The 25,943-nt window shown below is 41.0% G+C and overlaps 1 protein-coding gene across 1 annotated transcript in view; it reads left to right on the top strand.

Annotated features, from left to right (window-relative positions):
- The window catches only part of LOC122549504 (fibrocystin-L), a gene marked incomplete at its 5' end in the record, with an annotated part of 252,804 nt that overhangs the window by 114,522 nt on the left and 112,339 nt on the right, over nucleotides 1-25,943 (top strand). Inside the window, 10 exons of the mRNA XM_087985858.1 lie at nucleotides 2,418-2,666; nucleotides 3,711-3,860; nucleotides 6,867-7,041; nucleotides 9,498-9,654; nucleotides 10,329-10,485; nucleotides 13,070-13,149; nucleotides 14,163-14,292; nucleotides 17,303-17,432; nucleotides 19,973-20,214; nucleotides 21,591-21,727. Coding sequence (XP_087841984.1) covers nucleotides 2,418-2,666; nucleotides 3,711-3,860; nucleotides 6,867-7,041; nucleotides 9,498-9,654; nucleotides 10,329-10,485; nucleotides 13,070-13,149; nucleotides 14,163-14,292; nucleotides 17,303-17,432; nucleotides 19,973-20,214; nucleotides 21,591-21,727 — 1,607 coding nt within the window. The remainder of the gene's footprint in view (nucleotides 1-2,417; nucleotides 2,667-3,710; nucleotides 3,861-6,866; nucleotides 7,042-9,497; nucleotides 9,655-10,328; nucleotides 10,486-13,069; nucleotides 13,150-14,162; nucleotides 14,293-17,302; nucleotides 17,433-19,972; nucleotides 20,215-21,590; nucleotides 21,728-25,943) is intronic.

Below are 25,943 nucleotides of genomic sequence, written 5' to 3'. Positions count from 1 at the left end.
AATTTGATCGACACTAGCCATAGCTGACTAAACCAACTGGTGGCCAAGCGAGATAACAGCAACTCTCAGTCGCGATGGCAACATACACTTTTGCACACATGGTGTAGGTGAGCTATGGATGATGAGGACAAAGATCCAATTCCTCACTTTACCACGAACACTATCTTTAACACGGACCTCCCCTGAACTTGGACCCTGGTTTTAATACCACATTTACTCTACAATTAGCACTCAGTCTAACATTAATGCACACTTGAACAGGAAGTCTTTCATTAATAATAACATTCTCTTTTAACACCAACGTTCACTTTAACACGTGATACACCATGTCCTTGTCAGAGGGAGGTCATGACTCCAAATCTGGTGGAATTTTTTTTAAGGAGTGACCAAGTGTTTGGATGAGCGTAGGACATTTGATGTAATTTATCTCAATTTCAGCAAGGCCTGTGACAAGATCCCATATGGAAAACTGAGAAAGAATGTAAAAGCTCACAAGACGAAGGGTAACTCGGCACGTTAGATTCAAATTGACTTAGTTACAGGAAAGAGAAAGTGGAAGTCAGAGTCTGCTTGTGTAACTGAAGCCCTGTGTGCAGTGGCTTAGCACAGGGGTCATCGCTGGGTCCACTATTCTTTGTGATATCCATGAATGATGTAGCTGAGAGTGTGGGGGGAGATAATACATCAATTTGACGTAAAAATTGATCAGGTGGTTGACAGTAAGGTGGAAGGTGCTAGATTATAGGAGGTTATAAATAGAAAAGTCAGATCATTGGCAGAGGATTCTAACCCTGATAAATGTGAGGTGGTGCACTTTGGAAAAGGAACAAGACAAGAGTGTACTCAATAAATGGCAAGAAATTACAAAACTCAGAGGAACAGAGAGTTCCTGGGATGCTTGTCCAAAGTTCCCTGAAGGTGGTGGGACAATTGTAATAATATTGTTAATAGTATTAACAAAGTTAATAGTATAGTTAAGATGTCATGTGGGACACTTGCTGTTGTCAGTTGAGCCATGCTTTATAAAAACATGGAAGTTATGTTGAAGCTGCGTGTAACTTTGTTTAGGCCATGGAGTACCATTGCTCATCCTGGTCACCATATATAGGAAGGATGTGATTACACTGCAAGAGACACAATGAAGATTCATCAGGATGACTGGAATGGAGCACTTTAGCTATGAAGAAAGACTGGACAAGCTTGGATTGTTGCCTTTTGAGAAGCAAAGGTTGATAGGGGACGTAATTAAGGTGTATAAGATTATCAGGAACATGGTCAGAGTGAGTAGAAAGCAATTGTTCCCTTTAGTCAATGGGCTAATAACAAGAAGGCATAATTTTACAGCAACAGACAGGAGGTGTTAAGGGGATTTGAGGAAATATTTTTTCACTCACAGTGCAGAATGCATTGTTTGGGAGGGTATTTGAGGGCAGGACACCTCACAGCCTTTTAAAAATACTTGTATGAACACTTGAAGTGTCATAAGATTCAAGACTATGGGCTGGAAAGTGGGATGAGTGTAGATATATTTTTGGTGGTACAGACTCAGTGGGCTGAAGGGCCTCTTCTATATTGTTATGATACCATGATTCTGTTTAGTATGGACACTCCCTTTAACACAGTCAAAGGGTCAAGTTGTTTGATATAATCTGAGAGCTCATGAGTTGTTCAATCTACATCCTTGGTATCACATTGTCAATGAAACTTATACCATATTACTCATTACTCAAGTAGTCCTGATTATGCTAAAGATTAGACTGGAAACCAAATTATGAAGTCTGGATCATATGTGATTCATTAGTGTGTGCTGGAAGCTATGTATATTCAAACACAAGACCCTATTTTTGTAGGCAAAGGATTTGTTCATACGTTGCAACTTTAATATTGTGGAAAAGGTTATGGAGATGACCTGCTCCTGCTACATTCCCCAAGGCAATGGCCTGACCAACCAAAGTCTACCTATCTGGCCCTAGTTAAATCAGTTAAGATTGACAGTTAACATACCCTGTTGTAACTCCAGTGATGATCCAATCAATCAGCATCCTGTTGTGTATAAATGGATATTCCTTTCTAAATTTGGTTTCTTGTCAGTCCTAATGAGTACCTGGCAAAATGCTTCAATTTTGTGTCTGTTTTAACAATATTTAAGTTACCAAGTAATTGCCTGTGCAAGAGGCTGGATTTGAAGGAGTGCAAATATCTTGAAGGACCCTAGGGATGGCAAAAAAAGTAAATAGAATTTGTAACACTGAAATTAGCTATCCAGCCCAATGGATCAATAGATTCTACACAAGCTCCTTATAACCAGTTCCATTTCATCCCATTAGCATTTCATTCCACTATTTTCTTGCTCATATACATCCCCTGAAATACGTCAACACTAAAGATTCTCAGAATTCTTTCCCTACTGTTTTTAGGTGTAAGTGAATCAACAATCACCATCGTTGGGTCTCGATTTGGATCTTCTGCCTCTGACATCACTGTCTCAATAGACAATGTCTTGTGTAAAGTGACCATGATGAATGACAGTTGCGTTCAGTGCATTGTGGGACATCATGTTGGTGGCACATTCCCTATTTTTCTGAAACACGAGAGATGGGGATACGCATTGTCTGATCTGTCCTTTCAATACGAACTCAATATAAACAGTATCTTTCCAACTGAAGGTAAGTACGGAGTTAGAATTCTCTTCACATTTCTTTGGTACCTTTATGGAAACAAGAAGACAATTGGATTGAAATGGTTCATTGTGGAAGGGTGCAGTAGTACTGTTGTTTTGTTCCAAGGTTAATAACCCATGGAAGATAGTCAACATATTTATTCTGATAAAGCTGTATCAGTGAATGTGATCTTACAGCTGTTGGGTTGGAATACAATTCGATCTGATTGTTCAATGTAATTAAGGAAAGAAAATCTGTCCTCCTCATCCAGTCTGGACCTACATGTCTTGACTCATGTTTCACATTAATGTGGTTGACTTCAAACTGCTCAGATTTGTTCTCATATATCACTCAGTTGTACCTCCACCCCTAAGAGAAATTTAGGAATTAGTTATAAATGCTGGCTTTGCCAACACTAATGAAGTATTTTAATGAATCAATGTGTAAATCAACTGTGAGAGAAACAGATCTACAAGAGTGTTGTTTTGGTCCTTAATCTGTTAGTTTTGCTGATCTCGCTTGAGACAGCTTGCCATGTTTCATCTTGATGGCCCTGTTCCATGGAGAGAAGTCCCTTGTTCTGCTTTTTCCTATAAGCTAATTAAATGACATGAGAAACGGTAACAGAAGCAGGCCATTCAGCCCTTCAGTTTTACTCAGCCACGTCTGATCTGATTGTGGTCTTAACTCCAGTTTCCTGCCTGTAATCCATAACTTCTAACAGTCTTCTTGATCAAAGATCCATCTATCCCAGTCTTATATCTTCAATGGCCCAGCTTCCACTGCACACTTTGGAAGAGATGTCCAGATACTAATGACCCATGTGTAAGAACAGGCTCAAATTCTACAGGAATTTACATGCGTCCAGACTTCAGAACAGAATCCACCATTTATAAGCAACATCTATAACCTACATTAAATCACAGTCTTTATTTGTATTAATTCAAATAACAATAAAAGACTGCCAGGATCTAGGACGTTATAAACACGTTATATTTGCAAACTTATCAGTATTAATTAGGTTTTGATTTTTTTCTTCCTCATATACAGGAAGCTTTGGTGGTGGCACATTGCTAACAATAAGAGGCATTGGATTTGACCAACAAAAATCCAAAGTGTTTGTTTGTGATGGTGAATGCAAAAAGATGCCATCAGCCTCCACTTCCAAAACTCTGTACTGTCAGGTGCCACTGCATAATGGTAAGCATTAGTCAATAATTGTATTTGGGTTATTGAAGTGAGGAGACAGGTAATGAAAAACAGACTTCATCACTGGAGATAGGTTGCCCAGCTTCTTCAACCCCTTTTGGTGCTATAACAGTCTCCGTGCTAGGGTGACCAACTATGATTGGTCATACAGGTGGAGACTTCATCACATTACGTCCCACTTCCAGTTCTTCACCCCAACACTCTCGCTATTGATTGTTGTACTTGGCCATCTTCTGAGCAACCTGACCTCTGACATTCAATTGGCTATTGAAGAGCAGTTTCCAAATGATTGGAGGTCTTTCAACTTCATTTTTTCCATATTTTTTAGAAATAATAAATAAAAGAATAAGAAAAGGAAAACAAAAACAAGACGTGGGCGGAATCTTAACAGGTTCTGTGATCTATGATGAAATGAGTGGTAGAATTAGGTGAGTCATTTAGCAAGGGCCATTTCAACATCAAGATCAACCAGATGCGTTTTGTACTCTTTTCTCAATCAGCATGTCAAGATTCTCTCTCAACAGCAGTGAGTTCCCCACTGATGCTCATTATTGTATGTTAAATAGCTTGTTAACAGCCAACTCTCTATGGATTGCAAACTTACCAAACTCATCATACAAATTAGCCATCAGGAAAACACAACATAGAAGCTAGAGCAGGTACTTGGTGGGTTCAACTCGCTTGTTTTAAAAGACCTGTGTGTTGGACAGGGCGCATTCTGGCCTTGGTCAGGTTCCTTGGGTACCAGCAATACAAACCCCACATCCACAGACATTGACATCCAGCCTCTGTGAACTGTCATTCATGTTTCTAACCTATTCATAGGGATGTTTCTGTACTTCAAAACTGCACCTGGGGCTGCATCAGTAACTAACATGATAATGCTACAGCAAGAACTTTGTGCTCAGGTGGAAAACGTCAGCTTGTGGACTGGACCAGACTGCATTTCTGGGCTCTTTGCTGCTGTCATAGTGCTCACTCTACCTGGATACTGTCAGCATCCCTGCCGTGCAGTACCTCACCTTCCCTTTTTGTGTTTTGCCCCCTCAGCTGGGAATACCAGGTTCATTTTACTACTATCTTGCCATGCCATTTAACAAAGACCGATAAAGCCAGGAAGCTTGTCACAGTCGTCTGTGGGCATCAGTTCAGTCATCGGGGTGAGGCAGCCTTTGCTCAGTGTTTCCTGGCACAGTAAGGGCAGCCTCAAGTACGAGACCAGGCACTGCTCAGGGCAGTCAGAGTGAAGAACCTCTGCTGATAATGGGTAACGATCCGAAAAACAGACAGCACGCCACCTGTCTTGAGCTTTCCGTCTTTTTGGGCTGTTTCGCTCTTAGAAATAGAGAAAGGGCAAATATTTTGGAAGATGAAAGGAGAGATGCATCTATTGTTGGTGCAGAAGGGGTGGTGTCACAAATGAGTGAGTAGACATTGCTGAGGACTCACAGGGTGAGTGGTGCTTCAGATTGGGGTGGGTGAAGATGAAATGTTATAGGCAATAGTGAGGATGGTAGAACATGAGGCTTGGTGAGAGGTGAGTCCAGTAGAGGAGATAGAGTAGTGTGATGTGGCAGAAAGAAATGGTGACACGTTGGCAGAGTGGAGCAGGATGTTGATCTTCTTCCTACAGTACTGGGCACTCCTCTAGATGCCTGAGACTGCATTAACCTGGGTGGAAGCCTTGGGCTAGCGTAATCTGGTGTAATAACCTGCATTGTTGGTACTGGGAAAGAGGAAATTCTGCATTTGCACCAGCCTATCCAATAGGACCTCCAGGTGACTACAATGCTGGACTCCAATTTCCTCCTGACTGCTACGTCTGGAGGAAATGCCAGGAACTGTGCAGAGCAACTCTGGACTGCCATTTCTTGTGTGGGTTCCAAAAAAATAGGATTTTAAATATGGTGCTAAAGCTAGAGATGCCAATGAATTCTGGGGTCTCTGTGCATGATGAGTTGCTTCAAGAATGACGTGGTAGATATGATGGAAATCAGTTGTGGTTCCCACAGCGAGGGCTCAAATGTCAATTAATGTGGTGGGTTTGGTGGGATACGGCAAAAGAATCTATTGGGCCTTACAGCATGAATCATCTCACCAAATTTGATGCAACTCACAGTTTGTCACAAAATGATCAGGTTCAGCCCAATATTTTGAATGATTTTCCCCTCATTGCTTGTGGCTGATGGTCAGAGAATGATCTCGATGATAGCAACCCTGGTTTGGGAGGAGATATGAAGATGAGATCAAAGCAAAATATTGCAACTGCTGGAAATCTGAAACAAACACGGAATGTTGGAGAAGCTCAGTAAGTCTGGCAGCATCTGTGGAGAAAGAAAGGATTAATTTTTTGAGTTCAGTATGACTCCTCTTAATAACGGCTTTTTAAAATAAAAAATATGCAAGTGGCCAGAATTACAGGAACACAAAGTTCTTAAGGGGTAGTAGGGCGGATTTTAAAAACAGCAGGGGATATCTCCCTCACTCAACACTACAGCAGCACATTTTCTGTTCATTATCAGCTTGTGATTTGTGAGAGTTCACTGTGTGTAAATTGACTGTTACATTTCCAACATTACAACATGTCAAGCTACGTGACTGGCTGCGGAACATTTTGGGGCACCCTGAGATCATGAAAAGTGCTGCATCAGTGCAGGTTCTTCCTTTATGTGCCAGTATTCCATGAGGAACAAGCTTCATCCCCACACAGCTGTTAAGAATGTGAGAACATTCAGTCCCTTGATTTCCATCCCTCTTATGGTTGAATGAATTTAATTTGTTGGCATTTCCTTAAACTAAACCTCACAATGGGAGCATATTCTGGGACTTTGAATCTCACTGTTTCAAATCCTGGTCCCAAATATCCAAACAAACCTCCAATCGTATTGTGGAGATCAGCCAAATACATTTTTAAAAGAAAATGTGTCTTAAGAGTTACCATCAGTTGCTGCCTTGGAAACTTGTGAATTTATCCATTTTTAACACTTCCTTGCGCAGGTACTGACCCTGAGCTGGCGTGTGACGTGGTTGTTGTAAACGGTAATGATTCAAGCAAAGTGTCCAATGGCTTCACCTACCTATCAGCTTTGACCCCCGTAATTACAACCATTAACCCCAGGAGAGGAGGAACTGGGGGAGGCACCAAGCTGACCATTACAGGGTCAGGTTTCAGGTGAGTGAAGATCTTCATCACACTCGCAGTAACTTCTACTACCAATTATTACTAAAACAGATTTTTATATTAAATGCTCATAAGCATGGAGTGAAAGTGCAGGGGTAATGTCAGTGGACTGGTAATCCATAACCCCAGGCTGACACCCAGGCACATGGGTTCAGAACCCACCATTACAGGTAATGACATTTATATTCAATCAATATCTGGAATTAAAAGCTAACCAAATGATGAGCATTGTCATCTATCACAAAAACACTTCTGCTAACTTACTTGGTCTGATCTGTGATTCCAGGCCCACAGCTTAACTTCCCTCAGTTCAATCAAACTGCCACAAAACCCGAGTTAAGGGAGTGAAAGACCATCCAACAATGATGTAGGCACAGGAAACAAAAACAGCAAACACAGCCTCTGCAAAGTCCTCCTTCTCAAAAATATGAGGATGTGCAAAAATAGGGAGAGCTGTTCCACAACAAAAGCTTGATATAGTCATACTCAATAAATTGTCACCTGACAAATAATGCTGCAGACATCCCTATACCTGCAAATGTTCTGTCCCATTGACAGAACAGGCCTTGCAGAAGTGATAGCACCATGGTGTAGTTTTGAGTAAAGTCACGATAGTCCCAGAGGATCAGACGGCTGCTCTCTCATTAGACAGAGACGAGTGGTGGTGAGTTTAACTTGAGGGTCAGCATGTCTCAAGCACACCTCCCAAAACTCATTGATTCCTTACTATGAGACATTTCTAACTTGCTACTTGTTACTACAGTGTGTGTATTGTCAGACTAATTACTCAGATATAGCATTACATCTCCTTCAAGTTCCCAATGTAGAATGATGTAAGACCACAGATCAGAGTTATACGGCCAGGCATGTCACTCTCCAAACAAGCGAACAACTATCTTCCACCTACAGGTTTAATTTAAGATGTCAGTGAGAATTCAGTAGTAGGTTACAAAGTAGGAGATGGTGGTATAGTGGTAATGTCACTAGACTAATAATCCAAGTGGATCTGGGAAGAGATTCAAATCTCACCACAGCAAATGTTTTAATTTAAATTTAATTGATAAATCTGCATGGTAGCTGCAGTTATGACCATGATCACAATCAGTGTTTGTAGTAAAATCCAAGGTTCCACTAATATTCTTTATGGAGGGAAACCTGCTGTCCTTACCTGCAGTGGCCAACATGTGACTCCAGACTCTCAGTAATGTTGCAATCTTCGAATGACATAAAAAATCCATTCTACTCAAGGACTACAAACGTTGGCCTTTCTGGGTGACCCTCCCATTCTGTTAATGAACAAAGGCAATAAAATTAAGTGTGGAAAAGTTTTCTCTGTACACAATGTACATTATTTGAGACATGACATACCGTGATTATAGCTTAGGTCTGGCAATTCTGTGATTTTGGACGTATAGTTCCCAAAACTGGAGATTTCCTCACCTCATATCTGGATGTGTCATAAACTCATTAATGGAGATTAATTACTTATCATTACCTGGTTGGGAGAAGATAAACCAAGCGAGTTTTGAGAAGATTTGTAGCTCAGGTTGCCGTTCTGGATGTAGGTATGCTAGCTGAGCTGGAAGGTTCATTTTCCGGTTGGAATGCCATGCTTCTAAGAATTCTCATGCATGTCCCTGCTTGGCTTGACCTAGGATGGATGTGTTGTCCCAGTCAAAGTGGTGTCCTTTTCTGTATGTAAGGATACTAGTAAGAGAGGGTCATGTCATTTTGTGGCTAGTTGATGTTCATTTATCCTGGTAGCTACAGAGACATACACGAGAATTCCTAGAAGCATGGCATTGCAACCAAAACTCTATCAATAAACATATTTACTTGGATCCCATTTACCACCCCCTGAGAAAAAGAATAGGAAAGACATCACCATAGGAAATGATGTCACCACAGGAAATGGCATCACCAACCCAAAGAAACCCAACACATAAATAGAAAGCAGGAAACACCAGCAGTGCTTCATCCGGAGGCTCCCTGAAGATGTTATCTAGTATGGTGACGAAACGTCCGAAAATGAACCTTCCAGCTCAGCGAACAAACCTACATCCAAGATAAACCTGGTCTATTTTTCTCTGACAATTCCACTGTTCCTATGCTTGCACAGGTGGTTTGGACCCAAAGCAAAGCTATTTCATATTGATGTAATATCTGTGGAATTCCTAATTCCACTAGTCCTTTTTTTGTTGTTGTAATCAAGACAGATGGTTTAAAAAATCCATTTGCACTGGAACGATCTTGAATAAATCTTAAAATGCATGCATTCAAACTACATGAATGAAAACAAAATTAGTAAAATTGGGAAAGCTGTTTTAATGTATGTTATCTGTATACAATGTCAAATACCTAATGTCAGTGTAACTCTGATATAGAAAGGATGAATGTCACTTGCCAGAAGATTCAATTCTTTAACAATTTCCTGTTTATCCTCTCAGTTCAGACATAAGTGAGAACAATGTCATCATAGCTGAAACTCCCTGTGAGATACAGTCTGTGAATGAAACCAACATTGTGTGTGTTACCAGCGCACATTTTCCATCTCAACAAACTAAAGTTATCGTGAACGTACGGGGAAATGGCATTGCCAAGCTGGTAAGAGAACGTGTGTTCCCAAGGCTTGAGATCTGGACTAGTGGGGTCAAAGTGATGGGGATCGGAAGTTGAGATATTAGTTCGATACAAGGAAGTAATACCTTTCTAAATTCTGGACTCAACTCTGAACTTGGGATTAATTGTTGGCAAAGGGTGAGTCTGTCGCCAAACTGGGATTTGAAATGCCAGCTGTCCAGAATTGTTCTGGAGTCTCGCCACATTGAGGTTTAATGACTTGGCATGGCTTACATTAGAATTAGAATTAGGCTTTATTATCACATGTACTTAAGTACAAGAGTATAGGAAAAAGTGTACAAAGTTACCATTCTCTAGTGAAATCAGAACAACTGGAAGAGCCAAGTGTTTATTTTCACATTTCTTTTGACTACAGAATTGGCAACCCTGTCCCTATGAAAATGTATGGGCAATGCTAAGGATGAAAGTGATGGACAAAGAGATTCCTCTATTTATATGACAATTACATTTTATTTTGAGTAAACCTGTCAAGATGAGGGGTCAGATGCCTATAGGAACAGGCAAAGTCCCTATTCATAACCTGTGTCTGAAAAAGATGGACAGATTGAAGTGACCTTGAAAAAGATATATCTAAGTTTTGGGAAACAGTAAAGGTCAATAAAACTGTCTGTATTCAACCAGAATGTTCTTTGTTTCAGGACAATGCAGATTTCAACTACATTGATGTCTGGTCCTCACGTTACACATGGGGAGGTGACACACCTCCTGAGGCAGGCTCACTTGTCGTTATCACCAGAGGGCAGACTATACTCCTGGACCAAAGTACCCCTGTCCTGAAGATGCTTGTCATTCAAGGTAATTACACTAAAACCTCATTAAGGAATCAGAGTATCACTGCATGGCCCAGGGAGCAAGGTCTGATATTGAGAAAGACTGTGCTACACCGTGCATTAGCACATTAGGCTTACCTTTACACTTCGAGTTAATGAAATGGTTACACGACAAAAAAAGGCCATTTGGCCCATTATTTCAATAGGATTGGAGTCTCCATTCTCTTCCATTTGTGAAGGTCCTATATAGAAAGAGTAATGAGCAGTCCAAACTCGAAGAACCCACAGCCATCCAGAAGACAGCTGCAGATAATTGGCTCATGGGATTGGTTGTTAAAAACAGATATAGTGTTCTGTTATAAATGAAACGGTTGATTTTATTTATAACAGCCCTTAAATATCTTCTGTTTAGTACTGAATTCTACCAAATGGAAATGTAGGAAGGACTCCACATAAAGTATGGGATGTGTATAAGGGGAAATGCAGAAGACATTAAAGCAGGCTTTCAGCCTTGAAGTGAAGCCAATGTCCATGTGGATCTTTTAATTAATATGTTTTGACAAATCTCTGGAGCTAGAGGTTTAACCATGTACATTTTTCATGTACATTGCCAGCATCTGTGTTGTCACCTCAGACAGCTTAACTTTTTTTGAGAGTGAATGTTGAACCTGTACCTCATTAACAGCTGTCTACAGGATATCGGAGAGAGAGGATTGACAGGCAGGTGGAGGATGGAGCCAGAGAGCTCCTGCTCATCCTGGCTTCAAACGTGTGATTGTAAGCTTGCCTTGTGTTACTAGTCACAGGAAACTGTGTGTGAGAGAAGGTAGGGCTCTAACCTTACTCTCCACTCTGCACCTGCAGCATGTGGTGATGAAACAAAGCATTAGTCCTTTGCTTTAGAGCAGGAACATGTATAAAACATTTGTTAGGCTACAGCTGGAGAACTGCATGCAGTTCTGGAATCCGTATTATAGGAAGGATGTGATAACACTGGAGAGGGGATTTGTACCCCCAAGAATGGCTGCAATGATATGTGCTGTACAGAGCGGAAGCTAATCATAGAGTCAAAGACATCTACAGCAGCAATAAATGTCCTTCAGTCTATTGTGTCCACACCAATCACAAACAACCACCTAATCCCATTTTCTGGCACTTGACCCATGGCCTTGTATACCCACACTTCACAAGTAGAGAAAGTGAGAACTTCAGATGTTGAGATCAGAGTCGAGAGTGTGATGCTGGAAAAGAGGCAGCATCTGAGGAGCAGAAGAATCGACGATTCGGGCATATGACTTACAACAAAGTTCCTGATGAAGTGCGTATGCCCGAATCGTTGATTCTCCTGTTCCTCTGAAGCTGCCTGACCTGCTGTGCTTTTCCAGCATTACACTCTCGACCTTGACATTGCAAATGCATAGCTAAATACTTTTTAAATGTTCTAAGGCTTTCAGCCTGTACCATTCTTACAGGGAGTAGGTTCTACATTCCTACCACCCTCTGGGTGAAAATGCTCTTCTTCACATCTCCTCAAAACCTCCTACCCATTACCTTAAATCTGTGCACAAGTCATTGATTCCTCTACTAAGGGAAAATGTTTCTTCCTGGCTACCCCATCATTTTTTTACCATTTTATACATGTGCCCTGTTATTTCCTCCTTTACCTCACTGAACAACCTGGTATACCTGATGTTTCCCATGTAAAGCACAGAGCTAGAAATTACATTGACACGACAGATCAGAAACAGACTATTGAGCTCAGCTACTCTGTGCAGGATTTTATGCTCCATACAAACCTCCTCCCACTCTCCATTCATTTCAATCTTGTGTTTATCTGGCTACATATAAAATGTATCAACACTATTCATTTTCACCACATCCTATGATCACCAGTTCCTTACTTTCAGCATTCTCTGGATAAATAAGTTTTTCATGAATTCCCATTTGGATTTATGAATGACTATCTTTTTTCTGGATGAACCCCAGTTTAGTCTTCCCAACATGCGGAAAATCTTGATGCTTACCCTTAATGATCTTAGAGACCTTATCCAGTCAAATCTGAAGAAAATGGCTCAAGCATATTCTTCCTTATATCCTTCATTCTGGAATCATTGCATTACTGAACTAGGTCATTTGGCCCATCATGTGTATGCCAGCTATGTCTAAGAGCTAATCCACTTCAGCTGCACTACTGCTTTTTCCCAATAGCTCTGAAAATGACAAACTGTTATGGAACAAAAGATAAAGGGAATGACACTTTTAACCTTTAGGAACATCAGAACTCGCAGGAGCGGGGGTGGGCAATTCAACCCCTTGAGCTTGCTATTCATTCAATATGATCATAGCCAATCTTGCGTTTTTGTTCCTTGACAGCCTTGTCATTTATTTTTTCTGATCCTCTACCCTGTCCCAAACTTTTCTATTTTTATTCCAACCCCAAACCAAATATTCACATTTCTATATTTCTTCACTTCCTCAGAACAGTCAGATTGAACACAAATCCTTAGCTTTCTCTCTCTACAGAGACTGCCAGACCTGTTGAATTTCTCCAGCATTTCCTGTAAGCACAGTCAATGTTAGACAGCAAACAACATTCCGTCTGTCCACAGGTGGAACCCTTGTGTTCGATGAAGCCGACATTGAGCTTCAAGCAGAAAACATTCTCATCACAGATGGAGGAGTGTTCCAGGTAACAACACATTAAGACTGTATGGATCAAATTTTAGAAGATTGTTTCTGGGTATAATTGAGGAGATAAATCAGTGGCTTTGGGTAAACTTACCATACATCATTTAAAGAAAATGTGAACAAGTAATTGGAAAAGAGAAACAACAAGATATGAAGAAAGAGGGTGGAGAAGGAACTGATGGCCTGCTCTTGAGTTGTAGATTCTACAATTCCTCATTGATGAAGGAGCTGTATGCAGCATGAGAGTCATGTCAGCCTTCTATCTCACCTGGTGATGGTTTGTGCCATAGGGGTTAAACACGTGCTCAGGAGTCCCACTCTGGAAATGGTACTCTCTGCCACATTAGCTGCAGAGGAACACAGTGGGATGAAAACATGCATCATTCTCTGGCCTCTGTTTTGTCTGGACTCTCTTCTTGGTCAGCTGATGCTTTAGTTTCAGCTCCCTTCTTCCAAACAGACTCCAGAAGCCATAGCCCTTAGCTAATGTTCCCCAATTGTCAGTTACCCCTGACTTTGTACCTATACACACAATTGTAAGAGGTTCAGAAGATTTCAACCCTACCTATCTGATGTGGGTACAATACAGATGCACTTTTGTTAAGGAAGTGACTGAAGTTTTTGCTGCATGTTTCTGGCCAGAGACAAAGGGATGTTAAGGATCTGAATCTCAGGTGCATCATTTCCAGGATCAGATCCACATTCACAGACCCCACTTGACTACGAATCAAAGGCAGCAACTGCTGATTCTATGTCTGTTCCAATCACAAGCTAAACGTTCTGAGACTCAGAGCCATGAATGCCCCATACAGCCCTCAACAATAACCCTCACCTTCACTCCCCCCATCAAAAGCTGGGAATGATCATTTGCAATTCCAGCACAGAGGAAAAAGAAACAAATCCCATTTTCTGGGTGTTTCATAACAGGATGGACACTGAGGGTTATAATTTGCTTTTATAGAAAAGGATATTGAAAGTTCTTGCTGATTAAACTAGCTTTCAACCATTTCCCAGATTGGAACAGAGTCTGCCCCATTCAAGCACAAGGCAATAATCACACTGCATGGTCACCTCCGGGCAAAGGAATTGCCCCTGTATGGAGCCAAGACACTGGCTGTTCGAGAGGGAACCCTGGACCTGCATGGTAAGTCTTTGAGTGCAAGCTGAAGTTTCCAGAGTAAATGCCACTTATAAAAAGACAAAAATTTGCATTTATGTAGCATTTTTAAGAACATAAATACAAGCATAACTAGACCATTTGGCCCTTCAAACTTGCCCCACTATTCAGCAAGGTCATGGGTGATCTTCCCCAGGCTTCAACTTCTCTTTCATTCCAGCTCCTCATTGACTTCAGCTCCCCAATTACTTCAAAAATCTATCTACCACCTCTTGAAATATTTCCAGTGGGCGAGCCTCCACAACTCTCTGGGGTACAGAATTCCAGACATTCATTATCATCTAGGAGAAGAAAGTCCTTCACATCTAATTTTAAATGAGTGTGCTGTTATTCCTTCATTGGCTGAAGTTACCCTGAACAAATCTTCTTCTCAACCTCTTCCACACACCACCCCACCACCCGCCCCCCCCAACACCCCAAACACCTCCTCAGGTGTGGTGATCATCAGATTAAACCACCATCAATTGTTTCTCTCTAATGCGAGAAGCCCTATGGTCCTCTCAGACAATGGTGACTTTATTTCACCCTTTTCTGAAACTTTGCCTCCTACTTTGAGATTCCCGCACTAATGGAAACATCTTCTCAAATCTAACTTGTCGAGTTCCCTCAGAGCCTTATGTATTTCAATAAGATAACCCCACATTCTTTTAACTGACCTTCATCCCAGGCATCAGCTCCATTAAATCTCTTTTGAATTGCCTTCATAGCCAAGGTGCAGCCTCACTAACACCCTGTACAGTTTTAACAAGACTTCCCTGTTTTTAAACCCTGACCCATTTCAAAAAAGTTAAAATTCCATTTGACTTCTCAATTACTGGCTGCCCATGTCCAGCAAGTTCTGTTTGTTTTCAGATTTCCACCACCCACTGTTCTTTGCTTTATTTCTTTTATTGTACTGATAGTATATTTTATTAATAAAGCTACCCCATCTCCTTTTCCTTTTTGCCAGTTCTTCTAGTATGTTGAATAAACTTGAATATGGGTTAATGGTCTTAGTCACCATGCAATCCCATCTCTGTGATAGCTTTAAAGTCATATTCACTTCATTCTTCTTGTGCTGTCAACACCTTTATCATGAACCAATTCCCTCTCCAGTTCCACCCCACCCCATCCCACCCCATCCCACCCCATCCCATTAATTACCTGAAGACCCTATCAATAGCCCCTATTTACACAGTTTACCAGGGCACTAGTCCCAGCATGCTACAAATGAAGCCTGGCCCCCAGTAGAACAGTTCTTTCTTTCCCCAGTACTGGTATCAGTGCCGCATGAATCAGAGCCCATTTTTCTCACACTAATCTAGTCACACATTTACCTCTGTAATCTTATTTACCTGCAGTCAATTTACATGTAACTCAGGCAAGAATCTGGAGTTAATACCTTTGTGATTCTGCTTCTTTTTTAAATTTAGCACCTAATTGCAATTAATCCCTCATTATCTGTTTCCCAATGCTACCTATGTTGTTGCTTCCTACCTGGACCTTGATAACTGGATTCTTACCCACGCTCCTATCCCAAGTTGCTCTCTAGCACAAAGTGATATCCTGAACTTTGGCACCAGGTAGGCAACACATCTTTCAGAACTCTGGCTTTGCTGTAGATAGCAGTATTCTTCCTCTAACTGTGCTGTCCCCTATTCCTATCATATTCCTATTTTTCCTCCCCATTTGAGTAACACTTTGTACCATGGTGCTTTGGTCAGTTTGTTCATTCTACTTGTAGTCTGTGCTCTCATCAACACAATATAAGATTTATATTCAGACAAAAGATTCATTAAGAGCTGTATTGCTTGTCTCCAATTACAGTGTGTAACTTCAGCTGTGGTGTTTATTAAGTACCACGTTCGTCTACCCCAGCCAATCACTCATGTTTCAATGAGATATACAACTTACAAAGCAGCTTACTGTCTCAGTATAAATGAAGATTCATTTGACAATCAGTCTTTGAATGTGCAGATTAATGAACATAAGATTTCAAGGTAGTTCAGATTTTATTAAACCAATTAGTTCATCTTACGTATTAATTTGAGAATACATGGGTACAGTAAAACAGTAGCACACAATGTTCTACGCAATCAGTGCCATTTTGAAGATACCAAACAAAAAGTAAGACAAAATCAAGATCATCACATCCAAGGCATGAAATGGAGGCAGGTTTGAGTCATCATAGAATCCCTACAGCGAGGTAACAGGCCATTCAGCCCTACAAGTCCACACCGACGCTCCAAAGAGTAACTCACCCAGACCTATTCACCTACTACTCTACATTTATCCCTAACTAATGCACCTAACCTACACATACCTGATCACAATGGACAATTTAGCATGGCCAGTTCACCTAACCTGCACATCTGTGGATTTGGATTGTCGGAGCAGAGGAAACCCACGCAGACTTGGGGAGAATGAGCAAACTCCACACAGATAGTCACCTGAGGCTGGAATCAAACTCGGACCCGGGTCCCTAGTGCTGTGAGACAGCAGTGCTACCCACTAAGTCATCGTGCTGCCCAATTGTCTTCTTTTTTTTTATGAGAAAGTGAGGGCTGCAGATGCTGGAGATCAGAGCTGAAAATGAAGAGCTTATGCCCGAAACGTCGATTCTCCGTTCCTTGACTGCTGCCTGACCTGCTACGCTTTTCCAGCAACACATTTTCAGCTCTATTTTTTTAATGTTAATTTGATTACATCCACTGAAAAAAAAACAGATTATCTGAACAAAATTACATTTCTTTTCTGGTATCTTGCTGTGTGCAAATTGGTTGCCACATTCCTTGATTTATAAAAGCAGCTAAAAGTACTTAATTGGCTATAAAGCATTTGGAGCAGCCTGAGTTTAGAAAGATGCTACAGAAATGCAAATTGCTCTTTCTTTCTGCATGTTGCAAGCTTCCAATTAAATAATTAGAAAGAATGGAACTTTGTTGCATTTGTATTTTATTTTTATTTTGACAAGGAGCTGTTATTCTCTCCTGCTTAGGCCTTCCTGTTCCTGTAGTTTGGACTCATTTAGCTCAGACTGCCAAAGCAGGCTCCGCCAATCTCATTTTACAAAAAGCTGTGACATGGAAACCAGGGGATAAGATCGTCATTGCATCAACCGGTGACAGGTATTTCTGGAACACCTGGGTTTAAGTTGTATGAATTTACTTTTGTCTGTCATTTTTCAGAGGGTCATACTCTTTCTTCTAAATCTGAGTTTTATAGGTCCCCAAAGGAAAAACTTAACCTTAAAATCTAGGCTGGCATATTAGTCAAGTGTCTAGGGCATGTTCCACCATCAGAAGTGCTAACTTTATCATGAGTTCTTAATTCAAGGTTGCCTCTGCCTTGTCAAGTGGATAGAAGAAATGCCAGGGCCCTACTTTAAAGAAATATAAAGGAGTTCTCCCTGGAACTTGGGCAAACATTTATCTCTCAACCAGCGTCTAATACAAATTATCATAAAGGCCATGTCTTTTTATGTTTCTTTCCTTGATTTGGAAACTAAAATGGGAGAAGAACTGTTTTAACCAAAAGACCGTGCAAGGTGTTAGTGCACCTTTTAAAAACAAGTCACTGGAACACATTGTGAGTAATGTTTACACTGTTGTTTTTTTCAAGCGCTTTATGGGAGTTAGGAGGAGTGACTTGGGAAGGTCTCTAAAATGCCATGATACTATTGATGTGGGCAGAGCAAGCTTCACCCAGAAACAGGTTATTAAAAAAAATCAGCAATCAGGAGCAGTAATGGAGGCCAGGAGAAATAAGTATGATAACAAATCTCTGATGGTTCCTGAGCAGATGAATGGAGAGTGTGTGAAATAACAGAAGCAGAAACTTCCAAACATCTCTGTCTCTACACTCTTGCTGTCACTTGCTCTTGCACGCTCGCTCACTCTCTCTCTGTCCAATAAAATAACCAAAACCTGCACAATAGCTAGCTAGTCTGTCCCACTGTTAGCTATAAGATGTTGCTTCTAACCAGTGACTGAAAGACTGTACAATTAGTATGGCAACCACCCTGTGACTTCAGCAAAGGATTAAAAGAATCTGGAAACAAGGAGATTGGAGAACAGAAGGTCTTGGAAAACATCACAGACAACATCTTATCACATCCTATGGACTGACGCTATTGAACTACGTTTCCCCATATATACTTATATGTTGACCCCCTGATGAAGGACATGCGCTCCGAAAATTAGCGCTTCCAAATGAACCTGTTGGACTATAACCTGGTGTTGTGTAATTTTTAACTCTGTTCACCCCAGTCCAACACTAGCACCTCCAAGTCATGTTGACCATTTATGGTTTTGTTTGCTGCGGTTAGAACTGATTTCTTTATAATAAATAAAAGTTTATTGTTAAGTACAGAAAACTGTTTATCTGAGTTCATCAGATCGGAAAATAGTGAACTTTGAGTAAGTTGGATAAATATTTAACTTTTGTGACAACCTGGGAGAAGTGGGGTTCGAAAATGCACTTTCCCAAGTGGGTCATGAGATAATCCACTTACTTCATCGAAGTTTGTACCAGCTTCCTGAGGTCAAATTAGCTGCCATATTTCATGCATTGTAACAGTCAGTACACTTCATTAATACTGCTCTGGCTTTGTTACCCACTTGTCCAATTTCGATATTTCTACAAACTAGCACTTCAGAGCTGCCACCTGAGGGTCCGTACACACCATCTTTTACACTGTTCCTTACTGCCACCCACACAGTCTCCACTGAACACTTTCCCCTTATTATATCCTCCCTCATCACTGCAGTAATCTTGTTCCTAATCAGTAAGGCTACTCCATCCCCCACCATTTTTCCTATTTGTCCTGTAAACCTTGTATATTTAGTTCCTGGATGACCTGAAGTTGTGAAAGGTGGTATAGAAATACATTTTTTCAGACTTTCAACATATCCTGACAACAGAGCAGCTTCTGTTCCTAAATTATATTAAATTCAAATTTGTTACATGAGGTTAAATTATCATAATCATAGATGGTGGTCATTTGGCTCATTCAACCTGTATGAGATCTTTCTAAGGACAATCCAGTTAATCTTCTCTGACTCCATATCCCAGCAATTTTTCCTTCCTGAACCTTCAATGATCTTCTGAAAGTTATTGCATATTGAATTTTTCAAGTAGCATATTGCAGGCCAGAACACCTTGTGTATAGAAAAGGTTTCTTCGTGTTGCCTCCATGTTGTTTTGCAGTCACATTAAATCTGTTGTTTTGTTTGTCAAAATAATTGAAAACATTTTTGCTTTATTTAATCTATGTAAACTCTTCTTTACATTACATCTTTTATATCATCATATTTTATGCTGGTACAGTGAAAATATAATTAATTCCATTCCTTTCCTGTCCATTGTCTTAGGCACTCTAACTCTTTGGGCTCTTATAGGGTCATACAGCATGGAATCACACCCTTCGGTCCAACCAGTCCATGCCGAACATAATCCCAAACTAAACCAGTCCCACCTGCTTATTCCTGGCGCATATCCCTCCAAACCTTTCCTATTCATGTATCCATCCAAATGTCCTTTAAATGCTGTAGTTACAGTTACATCCAACACTTCATGAAGTTCATTCCAAACACTGAACCACCCTTTGTGTAAAAAAAATTGCCTCGCAAGTCTTCTTCAGTCTTACAATTTTTTTTTAACTTTGCAGACACAGCCAGAGAGAAAATGAGGTTAGGATTATAGAGGCTGTCTCAGATGATGGGCGGATCCTGTACCTAACTGAGCCACTCATGTATCAGCACCTGGGGGTATCAATCCCCCTGCCTGACGGCGTTGTGTTTGAAGCCAGAGCAGAAGTGGGTTTACTGACCCGTAATATTGTTGTTCGAGGCTCAAATCAAGTTGAGTGGAATGATCGAATCGAAGCATGTCCTGTGGGGTTTGACATAGGTAAGGTTAACCGTTCGTTAGCCATTGGTTATCCAAATTCATAAAGCTGTTTTAATGTACATTGACAGGAGGGACTATAAATTAATTCACACAAAGCTTCTTAAGCCAAATGTGATGAAGCGTGGCTTGACCATTAGAAACATCTGCATCTCCTGTATCCTCACCTCGACCAGATCCTTTCATCCTATCTTCCTCCTGTTCACAGCCGACGACGACTCAACCTATTTCCCCAGTCACCATCCTACTCAGGTGTATATCTGATCTGGGTCAGACTGTATCCCCTTTACACAAAGGGTGGTTCATGTTTGGAATGAACTTCCTGAGGAAGTGGTGAATGCAGCTATAATCCCCCTTCACCATTTTCAACAATCGCATGACTCCATCCATTTTCAGTTATTAGGAATCCATAGAGCTACTTACAGGTTATTCTTTATTGCACCTTGACCTTTTGGGCTGCCTGTTGTAAACTTCCTTATAGTAAAATAAAACAAAGAACTGCAGAAGCTGTAAATCAGCAACAGAACAGAAATGGCTAGAGAAACGCAGCCGGACAAGTAGCATATGTAGAGAGAGAAAAACAGAGTTAACGTTCAGGTTCAGTGGCCCCCTGTTCTGACGAAGGTTTTGTTCCCGTATGGAGCTGTAGCAATTGGGCATTTTGCTAAAAACTTTGCAACATTGATCTCTTTGGAGAGAAAGGTTTTTGATGGGAAATGCAAACAAATCCCAGCTTCAGTACTGAGCAACATTCCTCCGGAACCAGTAGTTAGCCCATCATTCCTCTTTTAAAAGGCCATTGCGTTCTGAAAAAGAGTTATACTGGACTCAAAACGTTAACCTGTTTCTCTCCATAGATGCTGCCAGACCTGCTGAGTTTCTCCAGCACTTTCTGCAAGTCTGGAATAAAAACAGAATCAGCTGCATTTTGCTTTAATTTGAAAATGTTCCAAAGCTATGATGCTTGGAGACAGGGCCCTTTGCTGAATGTCTCTGAGGATCACAGGGAGAACTCGTATGACCAGCTTTGGGCCAACTCATAGCACTGACATTGCAGACTGTGCTGCTGCCACATGCAACTACCTGACATGGAACTACATCACACTTTCTTTACAATGACTGGATCAAAACCTGGAGATCTCTCCCTTAACAACATTGTGTACTTCTCTTCAATTCATTCAAGGCAGCTGTCCACCACCTTATCAGGGGCAAATAGAAATGGGTAACAAGTACTGACCTGTTTAAGAGTTACCTTATCCAAGGGTTAATTGGAATTGAAAAAGGTGTTCAAATGAAACTAACTGCAATTAGCACATAAACATGCACAGGTTTCCAATTAAAGATCTTAATTTTTCAGCTGCAATTTCCTTTGCCTCTAGGTGAATTTGCCACACAGACTTGTTTCCAGGGACGTTTTGGTGAAGAAATTGGGAGTGACCAGTTTGGGGGCTGCATCATGTTCCACAATCCACAACCCAGCAAGGATCTTGTAGTGGGGAGAATTGAATATGTTGAGGTAACTTCTTCTCCCCAATACCTTGGTTTTGCTGCATGGGTTTGTGGGGTTGCTTTAGCCTGCTGAAAATGTAAGTTATATAGAGAGAGCAAGAGAGACAGGTAGAGACACAGAAGTGGCAAAACAAGAGTTACAAAAGTGATCTTGGAGAAAAATGGAAATTTGGAAGAAAGCGAATTAATGAAGATCCTTGAAATTCTTGCTGCTCTCTTGTAAATGATGGGCATGTTCCATAGTCACATTGACAAATTGCCAACATTTCATATTCACATAACACATGTTTTATATTGTACATTAAATGGAAAACAATTTCAACTTTATCTCATGAATTCATCCTTTGAGAGTGAAAGTTGCAGGTTGTCAGTATTTGTGCATCTTAGAGACAGTTCATGACTGGCAAGATTTTAGGTGAGCTGGCTGTGATGAGGTATGATAGGTACTTCTACTTAATACATTTTGCTTTCCATTTGTAGACCAAATAAAGGATTCATTCAGTAGTTATTTAATACATAGCAGTGTATAGGAACAGAGAAGAAACTGTTTGAGTTTTTTGCAGGGTGTTTTGTTTTTCAATGCAGGGATTTATTAATTCCACTTTTTAAACTAAATTTGTTCATTATTCTCACATCTCAGCCTAAAAGAACAACACACAGTTACAAGTTTATTTTTAACAAAGATTTAATGAATCTTTAATGGAGATGACTTCTTAGTGGTTCTAAAGCTATTACGTGCGGTATGCTCGGAAACCCCAATGTAATACAGAACCTTTCTTTCAGTTTCACATCTAATTAAAATAGTTGCAAACTCACAATCAGCTATCATTCATGACATCCCTTCCTTAACGATCAAAATCATGTATATGATCTTTCTGCTTGGATTTGGAGATTAGACTTCTTCCCTTACAAAAATGCAATAATAAATTTTGGAAACAAATTTAACAAACCATTATTTCTCTAATTTACTGAATTATTTTCTTAACTTCTGAGTATTAGCTAGGTTCAGTGCATCATATCGGCCTGACTCTGCCAAGAACCATCGCATTGACCATTGTGGCTACTTTTTAACCCAAGGTCTGTTTCCCACGGTTCTGAGTCCAATGTCCAATGCTGGAAAGGCCTCAGAATGTGCAGCATACCTTTAACCCAGCAGAGTCCGTGGAGTAGCAGCAAGTTACTGCAGATGCTGGAATCTATACTGAAAACATAAAATGCTGGAGCTCTGATGAGGAGTTACCTAGACTCGAAACGTTAGCTTGGGCTCTCTCTCCATGGATGCTGCCTGACCCAGTGTGATCTCCAGTATTTTTTGTTTGGAGATATAGGACCTCTGCTCCTCGGATGCTGCCTGACCTGCTGTGCTTTTCCAGCACCACTCTAATCTAGACTCTGATCTCCAGCATCTGCAGTCTTCACTTTTGCCTTAGGGGAAGCCAAGCCACACATTTTTAGCATTGAACACACTGAAGAACTGTGCGACTTTTAAACAGGTTTTGCGTATGCGAAAATAAATTAGGAGCAGGAGAACGTCATTTTTCCCACGAGATTGCTGTGCCATTCACTCGGATTATGGCTGAACTAATTACTCTACATTTCTGACTAACTCTGATGGCTTTTCATCACCCCCTTATCAATAACCTCTTTTCTTTACTTCTGTGTTAAAAAGATTGGAGGACTCTGCCCCCATGACTGTCTGAGGAAGAGAGTTTAAAAGACTCAGGACCTACTTGGAGAAGACATTTCTGCTTACCTCTGTGTTGAATTGGCCACTCCTGATTTTAAATAGCTACTCCTTGTTCTAGATTTTCTGACAAATGGAGACAGCCTTTCCAAATCCACCGTTTTACCAAATTCACTCTTATCAAGGAAATTCAACATGTCCATAAGGATCTTCACCAACTTTTACAGATTCGCCATAGAAAACATTCTTTCTGGATGCATCACTGCTTGGGATGGCAATTGCTCTGCCCAGCACTGTAAGAAACTACCAAAAGTTGTCTAGACAGCCCAGACCATCACACAAGCCAGTCTTCCATCCATTGACTTTACCTGCACTTCTCATTGCCACAGAAAGGCAGCCAACATCATCATAATCTCTTCTGACCTCTTCCATCAGCCAAAAGATATGAAAAGCTTAAACACACAAACCATAAGGTTCAAGAATAGTTTCTTCCTTGCTGTTATTAGACTTCTGAATGGAACTCTCAAATTTCATGTTGATCTTGCTTCTTTGCAACCATAACTTTGCATTCCTTGCTGTGATCCACCCATGATCGTGGTTATGATCTACTGTTCTGCATGCAAAACAAAACTTTTCACTGTCCTTAGGTACACGTGACGATAATAAATCAAACCAAATGAAAGCTCTCATCAAAATCTGACAGAGTACTGTCAGTTTCTGTCAAGACGCCTCTTATGCTTTGAAGCTATGTTTTGGCATCACCACATTATAGTCCTTCAAACCTTTCACTCCTCATTCATAATGCATCTTTACTATTCTATCAGGCAACATCTTGAAAGTCTCCATCACCAAAGAACCAGCAATGTGCAGCGACGAGGCCCATCACTGAGCTTTCTGCAATACCAAAGCCCCATCCAGGAACAAACACAGCTGTCAGCATAGGCTTCAAAATTTTTCATTCACACTGACAGACCTGCCGTCATGTATCCAATCAAATGACCCCTAGTCCTCAAAGTGTAGACATATCAGTTCCAGGAAATATAATGACACAATCTTAAATATCTCTATTTACCTCAGTCGTGTTCTTTATCAATATCACAGCAAAGAACAACACTCAGGCATACATTTAAATTTAAAAACACTTTAACAAGACTTTAATGAAGCCGCCTCATTCTTGAAACAAAAACAGAAATTACTGGAAAATCCAAGCAGGTCTAGCGGTATCTGTGGAGAGAAATCAGAGTTAATGTTTCGTGACCAGTGACCCTTCTTCAGAACTGATGGCAGCTAGGAAAAGGATGGCTTTTATACAGAAGATGAGGTGGGAGGTGGGGGGAGAGTAAAAGACTGGTGAAGATAGAGCCCAAAGAGAGAGAAAAACATTTGGACAAACAAGGGGTAGTTAAAGTCAATCTGGAGGAATGAATCACTGCTAGTGGGGATTATTAGTGACTGACAGTGGTTACTGTGTGGTGGCAACCAATTGACGATAAAGCCTGGTGTGTGGGAGGGGGGAAAGCATGGGGAGTGGGGCTCAAGCCCTAAGATTGTTGAACTCGATATTAAGTCCAGATGACAGCAAGGTTGCCAAGCAGAAAATGATGTGCTTTTCCTCCACTGGAGCATTGCAGCAAGCCTGAGGTGGAGTTATTGGCCAGAGAACATGGTGATATATTGAACTGGGAAGCAACTGGAAGCTAAGGGCCTTTTTTATGGACAGAATGCAGGTGTCTGCAATGTGGTCACCCAGTCTTAGCTTCATTTCCCAATGTAGAGGAAACAATTGTGAGCAGTGAATACAGTAGACTTAATTGAGTGAATGTGGGTATAGCATTGCATCCCCTGGAAGGTGAGTTTACTGCCTTGGATGGTGAGGAGAGAGGAAATAAACGGGCAGGTGTTACATCTTCTGCAATTGCAGGGAAGGGTGCTGTGATGCTATGGGTACATGGAGGATAATTGGACCAGGGTGTCCTGGAAGGAACAGTCTTTGTGGAAGGCTGACAGGAGAGGCAGCATCCCACTGGAGGTCATGGAAATGGCAGCTGATGTTCTTCTGGATGTGGATGCTGGTGGGTTTGTAGGTGAAGCTAAGGATGACCCTGTCGCTCTGTGGGGGAAGAGACAAAGTGAGGACCTTGTCAACTTAGGTGCTGGGGAATCCTCAGTTGAAGAAGAGGGTGCACATTTTGGAAGCCCCCTTATCGAAATTAGCATCTTCAGAATAGATGCAACAGAGGCAGAGGATCTGGGCGAATAGATTAGAGTCTTTACAGAAAGTGCGGTGTGAGGATGTATTGTCAAGGTAACTGTGGGAGTTGCTTGGTTCATAGTGGGTATTGGTGACCAGCCTGTCCCCAGAAGTGGAAACAGCGATGTCAAGGAAGGAAGGAGTCAGCGATTGATGAGATGAAGGTGAGAGCTGGTGGAAGTTAGAAGCAAAATAGATAAACTTTTCTAATTTTGGTTGAGAAAAGGAAACAGCACCAATTATGTCATAGATATAAATTCCCAATATCAACAAGCAGGATTGTCCGGG

Source organism: Chiloscyllium plagiosum, unplaced genomic scaffold (genome assembly GCF_037043375.1).
Source record: "Chiloscyllium plagiosum isolate Xiang-an unplaced genomic scaffold, Cpla_swu_hap1 HiC_scaffold_4, whole genome shotgun sequence".
Lineage (NCBI taxonomy): Eukaryota > Metazoa > Chordata > Chondrichthyes > Orectolobiformes > Hemiscylliidae > Chiloscyllium > Chiloscyllium plagiosum.
This window is presented reverse-complemented; position numbering and strand designations above follow the sequence as displayed.